We start from the raw sequence: 26,221 nt of genomic DNA on the forward strand, positions 1-26,221 counted from the left end.
TATTGCAATTATCATTTAGAAATTGCTTGCTGCATGATTCTCTGTAAAAATAAATGAGAGGAAATAGATTGTATTTTTGGTAAATATAATGTTATAGTCAAAACAAAACAAGATGTGTCAAAACATACATGCTACAGTAAAACAACCAATTGTGTGCAAAAAATGGAATATAGTACAGTACATATGGATGCATCTGTCTTGAACTAATGCTCAAATGACACATGTGGCCATTGTGTGTGCAGAAACATTAAAGAGCAATTCCAATTATGTATAATTAATAATAATTATTATTTCATTGCAAAGCTAAACCCTTTACCCCGAACCCCACCAACCCCCCAACCCCACCAACCCCAACCCTGCACTAAACCACACATGGACAAAATCAAAAGCCTGATCAAAGAGCCTCACTCTCTGTATGATGTGAGTCAGATTTGCTAGGAAAACATTCCCTTTATGTGTAAATGTTCTGTCCATCATCAGGGTAATCTTTTATTCATCGTTTCTTTGCTTTAGAGGCCTCTGAATGACGAGGAATTCTGAGATTGTTTAATCAGGGGAATACAGTACTGTAAGTGAGGCTGACCTAACATTTGTGTGCAGCTTTCTTATAGTATAGTAAGCCAAGATAAGAATGTATTGACAGGTATTGGTAAGTAAGTACAGCCACATTTTTTATTGCCTACTGTATGCACATATTATATAGTGAATGGAAAATTAGCAGTTTTATTTTGTCTTGGTAAAATCCAGCTTGATGTTTACAGTCAAGATTCAAGCTGTGCATTCAGATGTAGTTTATTGGCATCAGAGAAACAGCACACAGTGAAAACAAACAGATATCCAGAGGCTCTTGAGGAGATGGAGGAGGAGTCATATGTCTGTGTATTGCAGGTGCCAAATGATGAAAAGGAATGGGAGTCTCTAAAATGAAGCATGTGGAAACATCTGGGCAGAAAGGTGGCTGGGAGCTACATGGCTGGCAAAGTGCAACACAATAAAAAGGATGGGGTTAACCGTCAGCTTGACTGTACCCTGTTCATATCATCTTCATGAATTTATTTATAAACTCGGCATCCATGAATCAAAGCCTGATATACTTTCATCATAACAGGCAGGATTTATTTCTGGGACCTGCCTTCTCAGGAAACCTCTGAGCGACATTGTGAATGAGACACAAGAAATTACACTCTACACTATAACATCATTAGTAACTTTTCAATGAAGTAAATGGTTATTACAGAAACAAGAACTACATCATTTAATATAAAAGCATCATTATAAAACATTTCCTCCAGAAAGCACTAATTGGCACAGGTCCAGCAAAGTAATATGATGTTTGTCTCATTATTTTTCACACCTATTGTCTACTTTGATTAATAAGTGAAGCTGTGGAATAATACAAATATGCACAAGTGTTTAAATGATGTTCAACTTGCACTGGATACATCATTCAAAAGAAAAGAGAGAGTGAAGTTTGTTGAGGGATGCTCTCACTTCCCCCCAGTTATTCCTCCAGGCCCTAGTTGACTTGGCAGTTGACCACAGACGCTATCTGCATGGTGAATATATTTTGTTACTCATGTTAATTTTTTTTTTTTCTCCACAAGGAACATCGTGTCACCATGTTTCTGGAATATCTGATTTAGGCCAATAAAAGGATTGTATGTTCTGACAAAATATTCCAGTCACATGTAAAGCAGTTACACAAAAACAATTTAGAAATCGGAATTTTTACAAGTCTGCCTCAGATATGCGGAAAAACACCTTGCATTATTTGTGCTCCAACCTTGACTCACAAAAACAAGGCTGCTGCTGTGTAACTGACTTTGTGAGTCAATGTTATGGCTTTCTAATGAGAACTAATTACATCATGATCCTAATTGATGTGTCAGTGTAAGCTTAGTGTTAAGACTGCAGACACTTCTCTTCCCTTCATAATATACAGGAAATAAACCACCTAATGAAATTACCACACTGAAAAAACAAAAAATTATCAAATCTACACACAATGAAGAGTGCAACACTTAGAGGTTAACTCATCTATTAAGTCATATTAAAGCCTTTTAAAGTCTTATCCCTTCATACACACACACACACACACACACACACACACACACCTGCTGCCTGGAACAATAACACACTCACAAAGCAGCTCTCTATGTTGTATCCTGCCCAGCTGCTGTGCACAGTGGGTACTCTCTATATTGTTTGCGTGTATATATGAATGTGTGTGTGTGTGTGCTTGTGGTTCTCTTTTTACCCACATGTGGGCATGCACAGTACATAAACATGTTGTTGTTGTTGTTTGTGTCTGTGTGTGTGTGTGGATTAAAGCCCCAGTGCCTATGTAATATGATTGCAGCACAGCTTGCTTTGCCTCAGAGGTGTGTTACATAGTTATTGAGGCCAAGGAAAGGCCACTGGGGTTTCTGTCTAATGCAGTTTTAACACCTGAATATAGCTGCACAGACATACCTTTGATAGAAGACTCTGCCTCTCCTATATATGACTTTGAGCATTGCAGGTCTTTGTGTGTGTGTGTGCATGTGTGTGTGCAGACAACAGAGGGGGAAGAATGAAAAAGTGAGGGTACAAGAGAGTTTGTGTGTATATGTGAGTAACAGGAAGGGTAAGAATATTTCTCATACTTGCCAAAGTAAGCCGTGTGTATACTGTACATATGGGGCCCCACACCTGGCTCTACATAGGTGTTGGCCAACTAGGGCAAAACGACCTTTCTGCAGTGAACAGCACATAAAGGGCTGCAGGTAAGGAAGTGACCAGAGCACATCAGAGAGGTTACCCTGCTCTCTGCTTGTCCTAGCACACACATTCATCACCAGCCTTCCCACAGGGCTCTTTGTGGTTCACAGCATTCACCAGGGTGCATTATGGGATAGGGTACCATGTGGTCTGTTTTCTACATGGGGTAGTCTTTGCACCTGTGTGTTTCTAAGGCTCCCTCAAGGGCTAGTTATACACTGTATGTTTTAGCCCATAAACTACAGAGTATAATTTATATTAGCAACATTTTCAAGGATGCCAGAACTTTTCTTGGATAGACTTCCCTATTGCATCCATTGCTTTATATTCCAAACGTTTTTTTTTTCGAAGTCACAATGTCATTGTCTTCTTTTTGGTCATGCAGATGAGACTGTCCTTGCTGGTGTGTTCAAGGATGTTCTGACATCTGAGTTGTCTGCTGAAAAGAGTTGCATCCACAAGCTATAAATGACATGACAAACATTAATCCAACAAAGACATTGTGAATTAGATTTAATGAATTTAATCTCTTCTTACATTAAAGAGATGTGGCACTAAACTCCAAACTGTCAGATGGTAGAGCATACTTTACCACTCTAAAGTCTCTCCATGTGACTGTAATGTAACTTTGACACAAATCAAAGGCAGCAAATTGTATTGGATTGCTTATCTTAATGTTACAAATCCCCAAAACCACCAGCAACTAGGAATTACAGCCCCCTGGAGTACTTGTTTTACACACTTGTTTAGAGACATTTGGGCTCCAGGGTGGGTTAACAGCAAATAGCAAAGAAAAGGGAAATAAATTGATCAAACTGAAATTGCTTACTCAAAGCAAAGATAAACCCAAATGCAAATGTCTTGAACTCCTAACTCAGAAAAACCAAGAGAAAAGAGATTAACAAAAATGCTACATATCACTGTGAATCCTTGTACTCTTTACAATATTTTATAAAGGAGTAGTTCATGACATGTTGGTTGGCTGGTTTGAAGTGAATACAGAAACCCACAGGAGCTAGAGGAAGCCAGCCTTTAAACCTCAAGGTCTTACGCTGGATCTGCCTTGAACAACCTACACACTCAATCACTCTCACAACCAATCAGAGAGGCCCACCTGAAGCCCATTATGCAGAGCTACCAGAGCAGGTTCCCCAGAGAGAAAGAAAGAGATCTACAGGGCACTCAAAGAGAGGGGGTTAAACTACATAACACACAAATACACCGAAAAATGTTCACAATACAACCTCTGGGTCATAAGAGTCTCGACATAGAGTGCAAAAATGAAGGGGAACAAGCTCTTTCCTTCCATATATTGTCTAGTACATTTATGCATTATTTTATGTGAATCAAACACCATCTGGATCCGTTCTATATCTCCATGTCTGCAGGAATGGCAGGCATAGAGAGGTAACTAATGAGTGTCAACACATTTGATGAGAATAGCTGAATTAATTCCAGTCATAAATAGTAATGGTGAAAATTGAGTTTGATGAAAACCTTGAGGATTAAAACTTGATGGATTTGGCATAATTACATTGTTAATAGGCTTAACTGTAAATGTGTATTCTTCTCTTCCGCTCTGTGTGTCTTTCAGCTGCTGTCAGACAGCCAGATCAACATGGTGAAGGTAGTGAACTCTGTGAGTGATGCTCTTAACGCCATGCAGAAGGAGAACGTGGGCCTGAAGGCGCGTGTCAAGGCCGACTTGCAGAGGGCACCGGTCAGAGGAGCTCGTTTCAAGGGCTGCTCCAATGGTAAGAGCAATGATGTTTGGGCTTGACTATATGTACCTGTCTGACAGATAAGATTTTTTATATATATATAGATTTGTCTGTCTGGTATTCAATTTGTCCATCTGTCTCTGAATGTATAATTCAGTCATCACTGGCAACCTATATGTCTGACCTTCTTCTATATATTTGACTCAGTGTTATTTCCCTCAGTTAGCCTGACTCCACAGTTCTCTTAGTTTATATTCTAGTGCGGTCTGTCTGTCATCCATCTTCCCACATATTCATTCAACCCAACCTCTTCTGGTTATATCAGTATGTTTCTCTGGGCTACATCTCATCCGCATTATCTTGTGGCCTTGGTAGAGATGTGGAATTTTTTAACTGTACATGAGAAATGGCTTGCATGTCAACTGGGATGTGTGGCTCAGAGGCAGAGAAAGACCTGAGGCATCACCCCGTTGGAAGGCTTTAAACCAGGCACAGTATATGGCATTCCCTGTTGGATTTGTCTTGCATAGGTAGCCAAGAAGCACAGCGTGAAGGCCGTTCATGTACAGCACACAGCATACAATAACAGTGTTATGAGACAAAGTATGAGAGGCTTGTGAATGTGGCAGATGTTTTATAAATGAAGACGTGAAGGCACAGGCATGTACAGGGAGTGCGACATTTACGAGTAGAGGTGTTAGAGAGGCATATGTTCAAGATTGTGGTTTTAATTTTACTCTAAGGAACTGAAATTATTTACATGACTCATTTGGTGTTTTATTAAAAGAAATTGAGCAATTAGCCAGCACACCTGGTATTTATCAGCTGTTGTTTCTTAAACCTCTTGCCTGATCTCAAACTGAAAGCCATGCTCTAATTCTATATATTCCATATGAAGTCATTCACAATTGCATTTCAAGTCCACTGAAAAATCAATACCTGTCAACTGAAACCAACCTAAACTTTTCACTGAGAATCTATACACAGTAGACTGGGAGAGGCTCTGTCCATGGTGCTGAACATTTGCATCTGTCATCAGTTTCACACAGCTTTATGCCTTCTCCTGCTTATCTGAGGCAATCAGTAAACAACAATTTGAAACATGCCAGATTTTTAGGTGGCAATAAATTATAGATCAGCCAAAAGGAAAATTATTCCCGGGATCTTTGCACAATTGTTATTTCAAAGTGGATGTTATAGCCCAATTGTGGAATCATTTCTTCAAGCTTTATTTTAATTTGTTTGTCTCCTGGCTCTGTATTAACGGCAACAGCCGCAGAAACAGAGAGAATATTGTTCCCTATTGCTAAAGAAATCATTAGTCGATTTATAAGCTGCATAGCATTCCCCCCTCTGTGTGCACAGTGTATGTGGGAAAACACAATTACAAGGCAGTACCTCACTTTATGATGCAATGAAATGTGAAGAAACATTTTTCTGGTAAAGAAAGAACTAATACCATGTTTCAGAAGGAAATATTTATTCCAGGGTTATTGTTTTGCATGTATTAGAAGATGTTTATCAGGGAAAAGTTTCCATAATAAGAGATAGTTATATAGGAGCTCTATGTATTTTCAAACTCTCTCTCTTCAAGGTTGTATAGATGATAACATCAACCCTGTTGTGTTGGTATAGACTGCTCCTGTCTTCATTATTTCATATGGAGCCTCGTAGAAACAGGTGTCCTATTCAGTCAGCTGTCTGTCAGGGTTTTATAGTTCATTATTGATATTTTCTTTCTATGTGTTTTTCCATTCGAGGCAACTTTATTTGGGAACTCTAAAAATTTAAAACAAAATGAAAATCCTCATAAATTATTGAGATAAAAAAAAGCGTCTCTTTGCGAGTATGTGGTTACTGAAATATGCAGACCTTTACATTAGCCATCGTACAACACAGATTCAGAAACAGCACACTGGACTGGGGGATGCATCTCATGCTGGAGGCTTGAATTGACTGTCATTTATGAAAGCAATATGAGGAAATACGGTTGAATAAATATGACCTTGTTTACAATGACTGCCATTTAAAGTGGGCACTCTGAGATTTCCCTATCTCTCTGTTTATATCAGGACAATATCAGATTCATATATCATATATAGAATATATTTTGAACGCTTTTGAAACAGTATCATCAACTGAAATACCTGACCTGACATGCTATTATACTTTAAAGCAAAAATAACTAGTGTTTATCATGGTAGACAATCTCCCCTTTGTGACTCAACTTTTTAGATCTTTTTATATAGAGCCAGGAGTTAGAAAATTAAAATGAATCTGAAAGAAACTGATTATTTTTGCACATTTTAGCAATGATAATACTGCTAAGACTTATATAACAATAATTCTTCTGTTGCTTGGTTTTATAATCACTACTAGAAATTCTAGTATGTTTGATGTAAATATACACTGAGCATTTCACATTCATCTATTTAAAGCATAGGTATATTAAAGCTATATTAATGTTAGGAATAAAGCTTTTACAACATTCAGACTAATTTACAGACCAGCATCAGGGTTCAGCACCACAGGCAGCACTTCCAAGGTCTGAAGTACATTTTTTGAAAGCACTTTTACATATGGTCCCTGTCTCCATATGGTATGGTAATGCATTAATTTAAAATAAAAAATCTTCATCTTTAAATGCACTACGATACAGAGATGATACCGTAGAGCTACAGCCACGGCAAAGCATACAACAAAGGAGCCAGCAGCAAGTCAGTGTTTTTGCACAACACAGCCTTGACATTTTATCAAAGACATCAACACTGGACCCGAGAACAGAAAAACTAGGAAAAATATCATTGCTGATTACAAATGATATACAGCAAATGAATCTTTTGTAAATGATCTTGTATGTTTATCTTACATAGTGGGATGCATTGTGCTAAAAAATGCAATATATCCTTCTTTGTGGGGGTTAATTGCTTTTAGCTGTTATCATTGTGGTGTTCGGATACCATCACAGCCTTTCCTTAAGAGTGGGATTGAGATTGACTTTAAGGCACGGATACATGTGTCAATATTAAAAGGGGATCAATATAATGACGTAAATGTTGCATTTCATATGAAATCAAAGTATACAAGTATAGTGTAGGTGTCTATTACATTGCAATGCATATGAATAATTAGGATGTAATTTACATTTCTGTATGTATGCATTTGTAATTCTATTTTAACATTGACATGAGTTCAGGGTTCTTGGTGCTGGTTATCTCTTGTATCAACTGGTCACGCTAGGCTAAAATTGTATGCACACATACACAGCAGTACATTTTCACTTTTTTTATATGTCTGTCTGCATAGCTGTGTGCATATGTGTTTAAGTGTGGAGCGCAACCAGGAATATCCTTGACTGCCTGTGTGTCCCCCTGTGCCTGTGAATATTTGAAGTATTCATCTCTGTACTGTTTGCATTGGATTCCCATAAGAACATATTAGATTTTCAAAGTTACACGAATCCAAACCTGACAGCAGTGAAGCATATTTCAGCTCTGACTACAGCAGGGTTTCTGAGTTGGATAAAACCACCGTAGGAGTCCTAAGTTTCAGTTCATGGACTGCATTCAACTTTGCTCTACTGTTGCACACTGGCTCTACTGCTAAAATTATTCACATGCTGAACTACATTTTCTGCCACTGCTATTATTGACTCAGCATATGGTACATCATTATTATTATTATCATTATTATTATTAGTAGTAGTAGTCGTAGTTGTTGTAGTCGTAGTAGTAGTAGTAGTATTGCTACCACATAAACTATTCCATGTTATTAGTAAAAGTAAAAGTCAAAGTCAAATCATAAATCAAATGTACATATTAGGACATGTATTCATGGTTGGAAACAATTTCAATGTTTGCTACTAAATGAGCAGTATGTTAGGTGAAGCATGTAAATGAGCCCCTATTGGCGGTCAGTGCCTGTGATGTCAGTGTGACTCACATTGAAGGGTTTATGTGACTGATGATTTTGTTGCCATACACACGCTAACCACACACACTCATCCAAGAAGCTAAATGTCTGTTTTAAAGGGATAAGTCTGGTGATATTCAACTAATCCCATGAAAAGACAAAAAACAACAATGAATGAATCCGTCTATCAAGTATTGTCTTTGTAGCCAAAGCCTGATAGAGCTTATTCCTCTGTGCCACAGACTTCCATTGTTGTCCAAAATCGATTAAAACACATCAGTGTGGCACACTGTCACAAAGAGTGACATCTTTCTTTATTATGATGAACACAAGCACTGTATTTTATTTAGAGTCACGTCCACATACTGTACACTTTCCAGCTGCCATAAACACTCGAAATACACTGTGACTGAAAATATGAAAATAGTCTCCAGCAAATGCACAATTTAGTCCTTTGTGAGCCATGTTTGCTTTTAAATACAATGTTTGGGACCTGTTTTTAAAGATTTATGTCTTTAATAGAAAACCAGACAGTTCCAAAACGTTTGAGGAACGGACTTGTTGGTTTATTGTTTGCTGTGTTGAGTTTCAGACTAATTGAACAATTTCCTAAATTGGTCGGATTGCATTTTAATGGTACCTGGAACAACAATGCCACATCAATACAGCCTCTTTCCTTGTTATAATACAAGGCTGTTTTCAGTCTGAATATCTAATAAGAGTTGGGATAACTTCTGCTGCTTTAATTTTGACTTCTTTTTATTGTGAATTCCCCAACTTTATGACTATGCAATAGAAGTGATTGTAACCGTGACACATCTTGTCAATCAGAGAGTTAGGTTACATGATGTAGCTATAAGACTGCAATTTTTTAGTGCTTAACAAAAGCCGAGCTAAAGAGATGTGACACCAACGCACCTGGAGTGTCACTACCATTATGAGGGTGGTGCTTGAAAAAACATTTTTGCCTCTGTAAGGGATCATTACACTGAAAAAACTTTGAAAGCCTTTGCTACAGAGGAGCAAATTCTTAAATAATGATGATAGTCTCTTTTTTAATGTCCCATGGAACCCGGACAGCTTCAGTTTCCTGTAATGAAAAGAAGAACTCGGAAATGCTACCATTTATGTGTGATGAAGATGATGAAAGTTGGAGCTTATTAGTCGAAGCTCACACGGAGAAAACGGAAGAGCTTCGGGGAGACCAAACATTTCATATCATGTAGAGACTGTAAAAAATCTTGTATGGCCTTTTCAAGAACTCTCTTGGCTCTTTTAAATTCAGGGGTTTGACCTGGTGAAGGCTGGTATGCATAATCTATTAAATTGTCCTCATCATTGAGCTCCTCTCCAACTTCCTAGGGAATAGATTTTGTATCCCTTGTGTAAGACCACTTTCACAGTCACAGACAAGGGTGCTACTGTTCTGCTCTGTTGTAGCTTACACGCTCTCTGTCTCTGGGTGCGTGTAATTTTTTTGTAACCTAGCCAACATTGAACAATAAAATTCAACATTAGCTTGATTATGTTGTACTGTGAAGTTATTTGGTAATTTATTACTTTGTGAAACACTGAACAATAGCTTTTAAACACTATTCAGGAAGGACCACACACAATATTTCCACATTAACAACTTATCTGGCTATTAATGTTAATATTCACGCTATGCAACTAAATAATATATCACACACTTTTTGGATGAAAGATTTGAGATATGAAAGATGTCTATGTGTCCATCTATGTATCTATCTATCCATCCATCAAGCCAGCCACCAATGCATCCATCTTCTATAGCTATTCTATCCTTTCAGTTTGTATTTGGATATATTTATATATTTTACTTCCATGTCATCTGTCTGCCTTTCTTCAATCCTCAATTCAAAAAGAAAAAAGGGGACAACATTGTTTTTCTTGTTTTCTATTTTAAAAAATGTCTCAATTTTTTGCTTTGTTTTTTAGTTTTTAGTTTAAAATTCAAAACCATGGATCATCCAATAATACACAGACCTTTCTGTCACCTCAACTCTGCACTAACTCTTCCTGAATTCTCCTATCATATGCTCTCTCTTCACACTTTCAATCTCTCTGTGTTGCATCATTCAAATATATATATATATATATATATATATCCTCCCTCAGCCATACTTCTTCATCTCTGACTCTTAAATGTCTCTTTTCTTTTTTTTCTCCTACATATCTCAAATCTACTGTATATCTCAGCGCTACATATGTTTCTCCACCGTGAATTCACATCTGTGCTCCAACCGTGTGACATTTTCGTCTTCATTTCAACCTACTTACACTCAGCCTTTTTTTTTCATTTTTATCTTCGCTGCACTTAGACTCTGTTGTCTCATCCTGTCATGTATCTCCCCCACCCCTATCCATTTCATCATCTATCTTTCTTGTGAATTCCCTCTCAACACAGCCATTCTGTACCTCCTCATTGTTCTTTCTATCCTTTTCAAGACTCATCCTTCTGGAAAACAATTCAGAAAATTGAGTAAACAGCACACTGGAGTTTTGGCAGGATTTTCAGAGGAAACAGCAACTACTCCTTCATGTTTACTTGTATTCACATGCCTCTCTAGTGCCTGGCTGTAGAGGAGCGTGACAAGTGTTATCTCATGTACTCCTCATCTTCTCGTTTATTAGCGCTGTGCTCTCTTTCTCTTTGCAGCCATACCGGACCTAATTCATAACATGTCTCCCTGCTTTCACCTCTCCCTAGGCTCACGTCCCCGTGACTGCAGTGACCTGTACGCTAGTGGTCAAAGAGAAGATGGCATCTACTCTGTGTTTCCTGTGCACCACCCCGCAGGCTTCCAGGTCTACTGTGACATGACCACAGACGGAGGAGGCTGGACAGTGAGTCATAGGGATATGCACACACACACAGTGTCTCTAATACATTTTACAGTGGGCAAGCTCACACACACACACACTCACACACACACACATGCAAACACAAAGCTCTTAAGCTGTATGTGTATGTACCTAAAATAGAGGCATTCACTCAGTTGCTACATTTTCAGAAGGGTCATAATCAAGATGAAAATGAAAACCAGGGAAATGGAAGGGAACTAAAGGCCTTTTCACCAGATCTGCTTTTATGACATGTGCTTTTACTAAATACCTAGAATAAGAATGATTCACCCAAAATGAATCTTTTCTATAACTGCAACATCGGCTCCATTCACTCATGTCGGAGTCATCCACTCTGATATGAGGTTCTTTGCTGTTTTGTGAGCACCTGCTGCGCTTACAGTTGTACTCGCCCCAGGAATTGCATCTATCAATCCGAAAAGGTTGCATCAAAGTTTTATCACAGAGAAGCGAGGAGACTTTAAGCACAAGTTTTGAAGTGGACCTTTTTTCAGAAAACACTTTGAATTAGTCACATTTGAATTCCAACAGGCAGACTGCGGAAAGGAAAATGAATGAAAGAGAGAAGAGAGACAAACAGAGGCAATAAAACACAGCACAAAGAGACACAACAAAACTGAAATAAACCCCATAAAATATGGTGGCACTTTTTGTTTAGTAAGCAGCACAATTGGAAGAGTAGTGATTGAAATACTGATGTAAGTTGTTACTGTGACAACTGATCACATCACTAGACTATGTAAATCTAACATGTCTGTTAACGCTAAGATATCTTACCTAATATTTAGGGGTTATGACTGACTGTAGGCAACAACAAAAAAAAACAGCAGTTTATAAAAAGACAGGCTCCATTTTCTATGTGCAAACCAATTTGTCATTGTACTTCTAAATCAGCAGACCTGTTTCTATTTAACAGTGCTCTAGTTAACAAATGTCTGACCTGCTTTTTTGTTTTTGAAACTCTTGCATTATTGTGATTGTATAATAATATTTTGAGAGGAGTTCATATTCTGAAAAAAAGGTAGCATGGATATGCCAGCGTTTATTCCTTCATCAAACATCTGTCAGTTGTCTGGCCTTACTAAAGCAAACATAGTTATTTAAGTGAGGCTGTATACTGGAAGCACTGTGTCTTTTGGGAATGAGAGACGGAGAGGTGAGCAAACATTGACACTGAGCTGTTTGAAGTTATATTTGGATGTGTGGTTTAGATGTATTACACTCACACACACATACACACACACACACACACACAACATCTTACCGGTTAGAGCCATTTATGTCCCTTTGTTCTGAAGTGTATTGTAGTGGTCCTCAGGGATAGCAGTGCAGTTTTTTAATAGAGAACGAAGGCCTTACAACACTTAAAGAGCTTGTAATTCCTACTAAATGAATCCATCAAAACAGGTTGTGACACATTTTTTTGCAAAGCTGATTTTGGAAAACTATTTAAGGATCCATCTGCAAAATCTGTACAATGAACTCTTAGGTTAAGTTTCTGCCTTGCAAACTACTGCATATTGAATGAAAAATGTTCCACATCCACTGCATTTAGTTATTTACCCAAGTTATAAAATCAAATCTGTTATCCTCTTTCAGTTTAGGGATTGTGACGCTGTCTTGTTGACAACATTTTGATGGATATTTTAAAACTCCCTCTCTAAGGCTCCCTTTCCTTGTGTGATCACCTCTGGATACAAACACATGCAAATGTACAGGATGTGTCTGTGATAGCTGATCACTAGTGCTAACACTAACACTTCTACACTAATTACACTGTCACTGCCAAGCACTCTAATAATAACAGTGAGAAGAAGAAACAGCATATACATCCATGAATGGTGTGATTATCACCTTGTTCCCACTTTATCTTATATGTGGATTAAAAACACATGCAGGATATATGAAACATCAACCCAGGTAACTATTACATTGACATGACAGGGAATATGTGTGTATGTGTGTGTGCTTATAAATCGTTGACTAACTGTATGAGATAGGCAAGGTCGTACCCTCCTATCATCAAATAAAGCAAGACTGTCAAAGTGACAGAGTGCTTAGCGCAGCATGATGGAATGGAGCTACATGCCAGCCTGTCAGTGGGTAAATGCTTATATATGTGAGCGTGTCTATGCATGAATTAATGTTGGCGCCAAAGTGTGAGCTCCTATGCAGAAAAAGCTTATGAGAGCAAGCTGGTTTTCATATCATTGCTACCCCCCCCCCTCTTTCTTTTCACAGGATGCGCCAGTGTTAAGTAACTGCTCTTTGAATATTGTCCTATAAAAGGATTTACATAGCAGCTCAGATTGAAGTGATAATGTAGCAGTTACTTATCCTGCCTGGTGTGTTGAGCTGATTGTGATAACGCTTGAGGCTCATTAAGAGATCAGCATGGTGCAATCCAACAGGGGCAGGTAGGAAGATGGGATGCACGGTGAGTTGAGTGGCTTACTGTCTGTCTAACGGCTGAGCTTAAATAAGGAATGAGCCATATGCTGCTACCTCATTAGCATACTTTGACATACCATTGCACTGTTGCAGAGACTGCTGCAGACAGACTGGGAGATGAGCAGGTTACTTAAAAGAAGGGAGGGAAGATAGGAGCGACTCAGAGGAAACAAAGAAGCCAAAGTGCCCGATGAAAACATCAGAATCACATGTGGAGAGAGAGAGAAATTGAGACACACAGATAAAAAGCACAATAGGAGAATAGCAATTTCATCCCCCCCCCCCCCCCCCATACTCTGGAATGCCTTAATTCAGATATGGCCAGTGATAAAAATCTATCTGTTCTATTGTATTTGTAGTAAAAAGGTAGCCCTGAGGGAACATCTGGGATAATGTGGCTGTCTTAAGTAATGGTGACAGCAAGAGAACGGGGCTCTAGATTCAGATGTCAATCAGCAGAACTGTAGCATCAGTCAGCAATGACCTTTAGGAGCCTGTTTGTTCATATCTGTTCATATGTCTCTATGTAGCAATAAGTTTAGTAGAGCTCACAGAGGGATTTGTTTTGCATATGTGTGGGTACGCATGTAGGATTTATGGTTCTTCGTCACAACACCCAACAAGGCTTGCTTGTGTGCTAAGAAAATGTTACAAAAAATCCATCAGAGGCATATTGCAAAAGGCAACCGTTTTCTATTATCAAATAGCTGTTTTCCATAATACTCTGCATGAAGCATTATCAAACAGCCCAAACCAACCAGCAGCCACCCACAAACATCACTGTTTCTAACCCTATGATTCCATATACAGTAAAATGTAAGATCACAGAATAAATGTAGAATTAACACCAAATAAGTAAATTCAAATTCTATTGTTTAATAGCATCTTTTTAACTTTTTTTTCAGATTCTCTCCTGTGAACTACAGAAATCCAATAAAACCATCAAGGCCATTGTCTGTTAGTCTTAGTTATAACAGAAATATTAACAAGACCCAGGTCTGAAAAGTGCAAGTTGAATTTCAACACTATCAAAGCCATTAAAATTAGATATCAACTCAGAAGGCAATCATTTCTTATTTGTATTAACCTTTGGAGCATTATTTAGCCCCCTTCCCAACAAGCTACATGGTTGGTACCAGGGGCGATTCTAGGGGGACTAAGCTCTGACTGAGTGCCCTGGAAGTGCTAAATTACTCATTTCACTGGAAAACATAAATTACAAAAGAAATATAAATACATAGTTGAGTGATCTATAGTGTATAACAATAATGGTTCAAGATAAACAATGGCAGATTTCTACAGAGATGACCCTGAAATAGTTAATGAACTCTGAGGGAAAGACAATATTAATGACATAACTATCCAAAGTACATTAAACCAGACGGGCTTGCAAAATAAAATAAATCAATAATTTATTTTACTTTTAGGGGTGCTGAGATCAAATTTGGGGGTTTGAGCACCAAGGGGTAAAAAGGGTAAAAAGGGTCTAAAATCGACACAATGCATGCCTTAGATCTAGTTCCATATAATACCAGATTCTTCATGTGTTATTTTTGACAGTATTAATTCCTCCAGGAATCAGGTTCTTTGAAAATGACCCTGGATCCCATCTGTCAAGTTGTTTCAGAGAAAGAAAGAAAATGGATGTGGCAGCGAAAGTATAAAACAGACAAGTGTATAGTTGAAGCTACAGTATGACTGCTCAGCTCTGAGGTGTCATGGAGTGAAGGAATAAGAAAGACAAATCTACAGTAATGAGTACAAAAGTGGTATTTAAGGTTTCTTGGCTGTACTATATGGATGCAATTGTAAGGGAGAATATGAGTTGTTTACACTGACTGCTGCTGACATCACTGAAACAACATGGACATAGGGAAGAACATCCCTCTGGGTATAATGACTCATAGATCTTGTAGAACTTATAAATGTAATCCTTTTTTTCCATTTTCATGTGCAGAGGACAGACAAAACAAAACAACAAAACGATAAACAGGGAAGCAACAGCGGTTCCTAACCAAAATCCCTGGTTGCTGATTATGTCTAAGTCATTAGTGTAATTTAGTATCCCTTCTTTGCATCCTAATAGTGATTTACAAAAAAGAGAGGAGAGATTAGTGCAAGTTAATGTTGATGGTTGTCAGAGGAAATTGGTCAATATTTCTCCACTTCTATAACTCATGCCCTGGAGACTATCTGACCACAAAGGTAGGAGGCTAGGAGCACTGATGGCAGATTGAACATAAAAGAAAAGAGCTGTCATCATTAGGCCCCAAGCCCCTTCAGAACACACGTACAAACACACACCACACACTCTGCCTCACTCAACAGAATAGAGAGTATATTGGACTGTACCAAATAACCTCTTCACATAATCAAAGAAGCATTCATGTCGACATGCAGTAAATGAGATTTCATGTGTGCTTACAGACTCACCCAGTGACACACACACAAATACTAAAATATGTATACACACAAGCCCCTCACTCAGATAAAGTAATCCTTTGGGCATTTGGTCTACCTGTTTCAGCAAAGAGAGATTTCAAATGCTATTTAAATACAGCCTCACGGCTTAGGGTAATGTCTTCTATTATTACTATTTTATTTGTTAAAAGGAAAGGACTAAAAATGACCACGGTATAAATAATGAATGAGAGTAGATATATCAGAGTGCAGTGTGAGTCTGCATTATCAAATGGTGCTTTTATCAGAAGCACTGCAATCACTCTCAAATATTCAATTCAGCTAAGAACTGAAATGTAAAAGTTTCAGATTGAATGTACGATTGTGTGCATGTTGTGCCACTCCTTTAGATGCTCGGAGTGCCTTTTGAGCGTTTCAGAGTGTACGCTATAGGCTTTTCAGTATCTCTGTCTGGCTCACAGGCTCTTCAATATTTCATCTCTGTTAGTTTATTGGTTTGGAAAAAACATAAAATCCAGGATGGATGTTTCTGCAGTTGTGTCTTATCTGTTAATGTTTTGTAAGGCAGAGAAATTGAAAACTTGAAGGTACGATCTAAAATCAAAATATTCCAAATATAATTTTGCTGTCACATTCAGTGTATTTGAGTTGTGAGTTCATTCAGATGTTTATTGTTATCTTCATTTACATTTTTGGAAAATGATTTAGGTATTTTTGGGCCCTTATTAACTGGCTCGAGGAGACAATTTATTGCAGTGCTGAGAGTACAAGCTGTCTACTGGTTGCATTATCACAGGTAGTGACAGACATGTCCTTTAGGATATTAGTGCCATTAGCCAGCTCTGGGTGCAGGTTGTGTTAGGAAAGGTTAGACAGATGTCTGAGGGCTGCTGCAGTAACATTCACTGGTTTTATATGTCCTGTTCGCTGCACAGAGAGACTCACTGCTGATACACGCATATGATTGCATGTTTTACATTCAAATATCAGTGATTTCTTGTAAAGATTTCAGCAACTACATCAACATAAACAAGATTTACTTTTTAATGTGCTTTATTTGCCAAATTGTGTGTTGTGTTGGGGTCCAAAAAGTGTTGTATTTACATATTATATGTGCATGTTTTCTATATATTGTAGTCACTTAAGTGGGAAGGCTATAATGGCAATCTCAATCAGTTGGTTGGTCCACCAATTCGGTCTGGACTGAAATATTAAGTATTGGATGGATTATGGACATATCTATGCTTCCTGGGGCTTCATTGCTTTGGTGATCCTCTGACCTTTTTTACATGAGCACATCTCAACATCTATTGGATGACCTGTCATGAAATTAGATGCATACATTCATGTTCCCCTGAAGGCAAACAGTAGTAAGTAATGACATTTTCAATAGCTCCAGCCATACTTTGTGTTTGCTGCTAATAAGCAAATGTCAAAATGCTGACATGCTAAATTACGACTGTGAATAATTACACCTACTAAACATCAGCATATTAGCATTGCCATTGTGAGCATGTTATGTCTTAGCACCACTGATAAGCTACTATCAGTTGTGGAGACTGAATTATTTAGTAATTATCAAAGTCATAAATGGTTGTTTTGGATATAATTGCATGTTAGTTGTGATCTTTCCTTTTATCCTGCTACTCTGCTTTCCCGCCCTGTATATTCTACCTGTGTTAACCTGGTGTCTCTTAAAGGTTCGATGTGTAAGAATGAGAAATGCCTTCTCATTAGTGAAACCGGCGAGTCGCTGTCAGCATCCTGTTGCTTGTGCCTGTACTCCATCAATGCCAGCTAGGTGTTTGTAGTCAGATAAGATAGCACAGTTTTCGTGGTGGATTCCCGTTGTTTATTGACATTAATGGGAGCGTCAGAGTCCTTCACGTAGAAATCAGTCCACAGTCTGATGTAGACAACCAAGAAAGTTCAGGCAAGTCTCATTTTGTAAGTTGCATAACAATCCATGCACTCATTGGCACTAAATTACGATTAACACATGTAAAATGCTTCACAGTTCTTACATATAGCCTCTTTAAGCCCATAACCAAATAAGGAAATCGGGTTTCCTGTTTATATGATGGTTCAGAAATCAGGTTACTGCAAAAAGCTAGGAAATAATCTTTTTACTTAAGTATATGCAAATGTAGAAATTGTGTTTGTATGTGTGCGTGAGACAGAGAGAGAGAGGGAAAGAGTGTTTGTGGATGATTGTGTTTCTCCGTCTGTTCTCATTTGCTGCCACTGTGTTCAGAGCACATCTGTCTTTCTGATAGGATTATAAAACATTCACCAACAGATGTTTGCAGTCCTCTTTGAAGATAGTAATTCTGCAGACTGCTGTAGATTTATGAGTGCTTTCATCAGACAGTGTTGAATTTGTCACCATATCATCAATATTCTTAACAATGTAATCAAATTGTTAGCAATTCCTCTGCCAGACTGTTTTGATCTATCTTAAATCTATAAAAGGAGGCGTGGGGCAGAGTTTGAAGCTGATTCTATTAGTCTGAAAGGTTGATTCATTTTTTTTCTTTCTTTCCACCTGTATTTTTGTATTATGTTCAGTACATACCTTTTGTATATTTGCCTCTCTTCATTTCTATTTTTAATGTTTGCCTTTCTGCTGTCTGTCTCTCTCATGGCTGATGTATTAATCATTCTCTGAAGATCTAACCAATTATCTTCAGTTAGTCAGTATAGAGCAGCGGTACCAAGTGACATCTGCTGCCAAAGCACCAAACATATAAACATGCGCTCACAGTGTGTACATGCCAGGAGCTAACAAGCTATTGGCACATTTCCTATTTTCCACCCAGTCACATGCCAGATTGTAAATCTCCCCGAATCAGCTTCGGAGTGCTTGTGTGGATTCTTCCCAGTGTTCTGGTCTGTCAGTCACAGTGTCCGTCTGTGCACGCTGTGGGCTACCAGTAGTTGACAGAAAGCCTGCTGAAGAGCTTAAGGCAGCTTGTTAAGTAGCCTTCATCTACTTCAGAGATTACAGGGAGTTTAATGTGATCATGCCAGTGCAATAGGCCTTTAGCAAGTGTTGGGTGAGATGGTCCTTAAGAAGTGGAGATTTTCATCTTGGCAGTGTTTTGCTATTTTTTCGTCCATGTTAGCTTGAATTGGTTCTTTCAGTGTACTTATATGTCATGCATTAACATGCTGGTCCATTTTTTTTAAAATATTATTGTTGCCTGCATAGAATTTTTTGGGGTTTTGTTGTTGTTGTTTTTGTTTATGATTGTGACAAGCTGCAAACAGGCTGTAGTCCTGAAATGCAGGTGTAACTTTTCTGGAGAACTGTCACAGTTCCCTTGACTGGGGAGAAAGAGTACAAGAGACTTTTAACTGTCAATACTTACTTTATGGCACTTTGCTGACACAGACACTCTGACAAAACATGTTATAGAAACCTCTCTCCCCCTCTAAGGTACTTTCCTTCTTCTCGAAGGCCCGCCTGGCTTTGTGCAGTACTATGTTTTCATTGTACTGCACAAAAAGGTTGGTGCAGAACAAATGGTGAGGAGAAAAAAAAAGATTGTTTAACTTTAGCTGCACAGCTTGGTAACTTACAGATTCAAAAGAGGTGCTAATAAGGTGACAATATAATATAATATGATATGTAATTTTTTCTTTTTTGACTTGAGATCATTTGATACATACTTTCAACACACTTGGAAAACATAAACAAGTCAATTTCTAACCTGTATACAGTCATGTTTGTGCATGTTAAGGTAAAGAAAGTGGTGTTAATGAACTGAAAGATCACACAAGGGAAACAGAAGGCGAGAATATAGAATATATACATCACATTCAGTTATCTGTGGTTTGCCAGCTGCTTCTTCAGGATGTATTTATTTACTAATTTGTAAACACTGTCAACACTCACCATATTGTGAGCTACCACAATTACACACATTTTCTTCATGATGCGTTTTCCTTATGTGCAAGAGCGCATACGATGTGCTACTGCAGAAATGATAGAGGTAATCCTTAAAAAAAAAGCTGCCTCAAAGAGGTAGAGGTTGTTTAGGCTTTGTGGAGCATTTGTACGGCTTGTATAAAGAATTAATTACCTGAGAGCTGCAAGGAAAGGCAAGAAGATAAAGTCAAAACACTGCAGTATGTAGAAAGACTGATGGAAAGTGCAAATATGAAAGGAAGTTGAAAGAATAACTGCCTGGAATTATCCTCTATTTTTACTGCACAGATGGTGAACACAATAGAACAGTTTGCAGTAATACCTAACAATTAAATAAATAATACTTCAAATGCTCAATTTTCTGGTAGATTGTGTCAAAAGAGGTGTATATTCAATTCTCTGGTGATTGTGGTTGTATAGCTGAAATAATAATGCATCATATTACAGTAATATTAAGTAAACAATGAATAGTTGAGTGTTATGTTACGGTGTCTATGAAAATAACAGATAGACCTTACATGATAAGTGTATCTGAGAACCTGATGCATTTAACTGTCCTGGGTTTCATTTGGTTCTCTTATACAGTATATTTTGTTTTCTTCTGGTATATCAATATGAAAACACACAGGCTGTAGTCGCTATTGATTATTTAGCTCCGTTTTTGGGATGGTTCTGTACTGTATGTGGTGAAAGACTGAGAACTCGCCTGACCCTTCAATAAAATGGCTGCTGTGTCACAGCTGCAGGTCTCAGTGTGCGTATGGCGGGAACATCACCTGCCCCGACACCCAAACAGAACGTCTGTCAGTTTCCAACCTCGACAGAAACAACTTTGATGTCAGGCGCTGCCCTCTAGCCAAACATTGTGTGTACGGATTTATCAGTTTGGATGTTGAGCAGCGTCCCAGTGGAAAGTGTGTTTGTGTCTGCGTGTTTAAGGTGAAGCAAGGTGACCTATTGGCTTAATAACACAGAGGCTTTTGAGCGGCATAAACGCACATTTATATAGAAAGTTACACTCTAAGCTGCAACTGACTTTTGTTTCTTTACAGGTAAAATTTCAAAATGCGTTTTTTTTTTAAAGACTGTGTCATCTTTCAAACCCTTTGTGCTACTGACTAGTACTGACTTGTCTCGGGAACAACTTCTTCATGAGGAACAATAATGTTAGAGCCAGAGCAGACTGTCTACTTATCTGCCTCTTAGCTACATATTTCTGCATCTTCCTTACTTAAATTTATCAGTAAACACGCCTCAAGCAACACAAGCAACTCAAGCAACTCAAGCAAACAAAACTTTTTCATAATATCCCCAAACTTCAACATTAACATTAACACCCACATCCTTATACAACCCTGCATGTACAGTAAAATCTATAATCATACACATCACGCAATTATGGAAAACACACACATTTATTGAAAATTTAGATCAATAAATGTTCAGTATTCTAAACATTCATTATTGAACGCTTCTGCTTATAGAAGCAGAAGTGGAAATTAATATTCTAAAACATGCAGACACAAAATTATATATATCATAAAGACAGTAATTCATATGGATATCTAAATGCCCACACATACAAGCAAACACTGGACCAACACACAACTTAAGTACACACATATTGTCACTGATAGCACTGTTACCCGCTTCCAAAATACCTCCACCTCCCAATCTTTCCCTCTTGAGCCATGTCAGAGAAAATGATTGGTGTCTCTGTGAGCTTTATGTCTTCAGGGAACACACACACACACACACACACACACTCACTGACCTTCAGGGTCAACATGCAATTAAACCTTAGAGGGGCTCTCCAGTCTTACAAGGATGCTAGACATGGAAGGAGGCAGGGCCAGTCAAACAAGAGTGTTAACCCTAACCTGAACTGAACTGCTTGGTGGTTAACCTGCTGCTGAAGAGTGCTGCATCATGTGACCATTGGCCAGTTTCATACTGGTGCAGTGACTCAAAGTAACAGGTGGCTACTGTTTTCTTTCTATCAGAACAGACTAGCTTCAATACCTTTAATATGAGGGTTAGCAAAATCAAGGCTGTAACACAATTTTATCATTTCTAATGGTTTCTTGAGAAAAAGTAGATGAATCAACAGAACAATGCTAGTATGAGAGCGTACTGCACTCTATTCTTTCCATATCAAGTCTATCAGACATCTTTGTCATATGTCAGGTGGATCAACAGTATGTTTGCAACCAGACAGGCTTTGACTTTTTCAGAGTGATAATGTGAGTGATACATTGTTCTGAAAAGCTACTGACAATTTGAATAAAAAACTAAAAGGTTTAACTTATTCTCGAAAAGTCTTTTCATAAAGATAGACTATATTCTAACACGTTTGTTTCACTTTCTTTGGTGTGAATTTAAAAGGAAAGTTTTTTTTCTGGCATTTGTGGTTGGTTGAGGAAGCACTTTATGCCATTTTATTGCCTCCTAAACTTTCTGCCCCTACTCCAAGTGCCAGGAGAGAAAGAAGAACAATTAGGAAAGGATGAAAAGGAAAATCTCCACCTCATTCGTGACATGGCATTATCAATGTGCAGTCCTCTCTATTTCAGCTAATTTAAATTTTGGGGTGAGGAGGAGTAAGAGGAAAGAGGGGTAAGATAAGGAAGCTGGAAGGTCATTATTTAAAAAGAGTCTTTAGTGGTATGAATGCTGTCATTTTTCAACCTCCTAAAAATTCAAGTCATGTTTTTTATTGCAGTGCCTTTACTGTACCAGAGAGTTGGGCTTTTGGGGGTTTTTTTTTGTACAAATCTTCGACATGAATCTCTACAGTTAACCCAGGCGATGAGTGGAACACTCAGGCTGAAATAGGGGCAAGCTTTCTCACAGTCCTTGAGTGCCCTGCTGACATATCAGTAACATGATAATGATGCATTGTTTGCACCATGAAAGGCCACAGCTTGCTTCCCAAGGTCTTTTGATTAGCTTCAACAGGACTTAATTGTATTCACTCATAATAACCGTATTAACAGATTATGAGTCATATTGAATCAAGAGTAATATTGTTTAAAATCACCATTCAAACTAAAAATATATATACTGTATATGATCATGTAAATAATTCAGATGTTTTTAAGTGGACTTGACTGGACAGATTTTTATTCATGGTTTTATTACATTTTGCAAGACCTGGATTAAAAAAAATAAGGATACATATGACCACAGACCTCCATGCAACATGCTTCATTTAGATGTGTACATGCAGCATATCCAAACATTTGATTGGTATTGTACAATAGTGAAATAATAGTACTGTGTATTAATTAATGTGTTAACATAATTTGTTTTTATTAATATACTATCATTTTAAATACCACTACTACATCTATGCTTTAAGCTTTTCTGTAGCATTACACTTAATAAAACATCATTTCTAAATGAGTAACACAAGGCATAGATCATTACACGTGTGAACATACAATTATACTAATTACTTTGACGTCGCTCAGATTCTGATTTAATATAAGGGAATACAATCCAGTAGAAGAGTAAAGATAGATTTCCATGTAAACGTATAGAACTTATGAAGTATAATCGCTTACATATAACTAGGACACTAGTTTAATGGTCTAATGCCCTCTGACTGGAGTAAAGCCAGCCTTATGCAACACTGATACAAATCCCTTTGTTTGTTTATGTATAAGTGACAGCTTCATGCAGCACTCAGCATGCTATGACCTCTGTGTATGTCTTACTGATAAAAATGGCATGGGGCTTATTTAGCAGCACTGAAAAGTGATGGTAATGGGGTAAACCGACTTAATATTAAGTGAGGTTCTATATTTTTCTTGTTGGCAACAAATTCTATGAAAAGACCAAATCGACAATGAATTGATCCAACTAATAAGTATTATATAGAGTACCAAATTCAGAAAGTATTCAGAGAATACTTAAATACATTGATGGTTTTAGTCTATTCATGGAATTTGTTGGCAGTTTTATTTAGCATTGCTAAAAGGGGACACATTATTTTTTTTGTGGTGAACAAGAAAAAGAAGCAAAATCCTACTGTTACTGTTAGTTTACGGGGCCTCCCGAGCCACCGGAAGTCAGCCAGGACTTAGCTTCCAGCAGCTGACCAATGAAAAGGCATAGTAGCTTCCTCAGGAGGGGGGTCTTCACTGTATCTAAAACTGACTGTTTAAGACAGAAGCTGAACTGAGGGGCTGCAAAAAAGGTATAAGATAAATGAGTGTTTGAACTGTAAATAATGCAAAGATATTCCAGTTGAATCCAGTGTCTTAATATAGAGATGGATGGAAATGTACATGATATGTCCTCTTTAAGGTGCCTCTACTTTGTCTAATTTGGATGTAGTAGTGGGCAAGGGATGAGGCATATACAACAAACCCAGAAACTTTGATTGGGAAAACTAATGGATCCATAATTTCTACATGACCCATTTGGGTAGAAAGACCTGCCAACTTAAGAGGGTTGAGATTCATGTCAAAAACTGCTGAACTGATGAGCGTGAGGGAATTGAATCTTACAGCGAAATAAACATTAGGAGATTTCACATCTTTGGAATTAGTGAGGAAATCAATATTCAAGAGGATTCGGATTTAAGAGATGAGGAATCGAGCCTCTTACAGGATAAAGAGGAAAATCCTTCAAATCCCTTGATGTTCTTGATAAGTGATAATGATACAGTAATGATGATTCAAATGATCATGATGAAGACAGTTATGAGGATGACAGGGATGAAGATTTTGCCATAGCTCGGCAGGATTTTGTTCTTTGTCTGTGTGGATGTTAAAAGCAAATATGGCCGTTGGTGCCATCTGGTACCTTATGGTATGTTAGTGGGATTAGTCACGCTGAATATAAACTGTCTCAGGGAATTGCCTTTGTCATTTTAACATTAACACAGCCTTTCAACAGCCAGTCCTAGACTATTTTCCATCAGCATGCATTTTTTTTCTTTCTTTCTCATCCTCAGCCTGACACTTGGACTGTCAGCACTTTTAATGGTTAGAGTGTCTCATGAGAGAGAGAGAGAGAGAGAGAGAGAGAGAGAGAGAGAGAGAGAGAGAGAGAGAGAGAGAGAGAGAGAGAGAGAGAGAGAGAGAGAGAGAGAGAGAGAGAGAGAGAGAGAGAGAGAGAGAGAGAGAGAGAGAGAGAGAGAGAGAGAGAGAGAGAGAGAGAGAGAGAGAGAGAGAGAGAGAGAGAGAGAGAGAGAGAGATGAGTTGAATCCCTGAATATCAGCCATTTGCAAATATTTCTCATATTGAAAAGGTTTCTATAAAAATGTCTCCACGCCCCCTAGCTTTGTAGAATTTAATGATTTAAGACAAAGAAGAAGAGACATTTCATCCCAGTATCTGAGCATTTAGCATTATTGTATTATGGATATCATCTCTTTTCTGGAATTTCAATTAAGTATGCAAATTCCACAGCAATTTGATTCAAAGTCAGTCAAGATTTAATGGATTCCTTTTATTAGCCTCCAACAAATTGCCTTTTTAGTGGGAAGAGCGTTTGCATTATTCATTTGTGAAAGAGCAAGCATTTATGAGATAATTTAGTTTAGTTCTAGATGAGCTCAGCGACCCTCAGTTGGGACTTGGAGTGACTCATCACAGAGGAGGATTAAACACTCAGTCCAATATAAATCTCATCTGACCACTGACTTCTTCTCTTGCTGTTTTGGTTGTGTAGGTGATCCAGCGCAGGGAGGATGGCTCGGTCAACTTCTTCAGAGGATGGGAGTCTTATCGTGAGGGATTTGGCAAAATCACTGGTGAACACTGGCTCGGTAAGTGCCTCAAGATGTGCGAGAGTGTCTGCGTGTTTGGCAATGTATGACTCATGAACATGTGCATTGTCACCTGCAATACCATGCCAAGCCAAACGCTGCAAGCAGTAGATTTTAGATGGTGCTGTCAACTTTTAGAGAGAGTCTGCAAAACTATGACTTTCTTATTACCAATAGAGACAGCTCCTGTAACACGAAGTCACAAGTACAGCACTCAAACTCAAGAAAATAAACAATCTCACAGAGAGGGAAAACGCAAGTCATGGCAGGTGAGTCAGCAAGATAAAGAGACACCCAAAGATACTGAGTCAAAGAGAGATTAGATGACCATTCATATCATCAGGTTTTCAGTAACAGCT

The 26,221-nt window shown here is 38.1% G+C and overlaps 1 protein-coding gene across 2 annotated transcripts in view; it reads left to right on the plus strand.

The window, feature by feature from the left end:
- fibcd1b (fibrinogen C domain containing 1b) overlaps positions 1-26,221 on the plus strand; it is a 108,989-nt gene that overhangs the window by 44,381 nt on the left and 38,387 nt on the right. For both annotated transcript variants that reach the window (XM_053340149.1, XM_053340150.1), the window contains 3 exons: positions 4,355-4,514; positions 11,125-11,261; positions 25,766-25,862. In XM_053340149.1, the coding sequence (XP_053196124.1) occupies positions 4,355-4,514; positions 11,125-11,261; positions 25,766-25,862 (394 nt within the window). The remainder of the gene's footprint in view (positions 1-4,354; positions 4,515-11,124; positions 11,262-25,765; positions 25,863-26,221) is intronic.

The sequence above is a fragment of the Scomber japonicus genome, chromosome 19 (assembly GCF_027409825.1).
Source record: "Scomber japonicus isolate fScoJap1 chromosome 19, fScoJap1.pri, whole genome shotgun sequence".
NCBI lineage: Eukaryota > Metazoa > Chordata > Actinopteri > Scombriformes > Scombridae > Scomber > Scomber japonicus.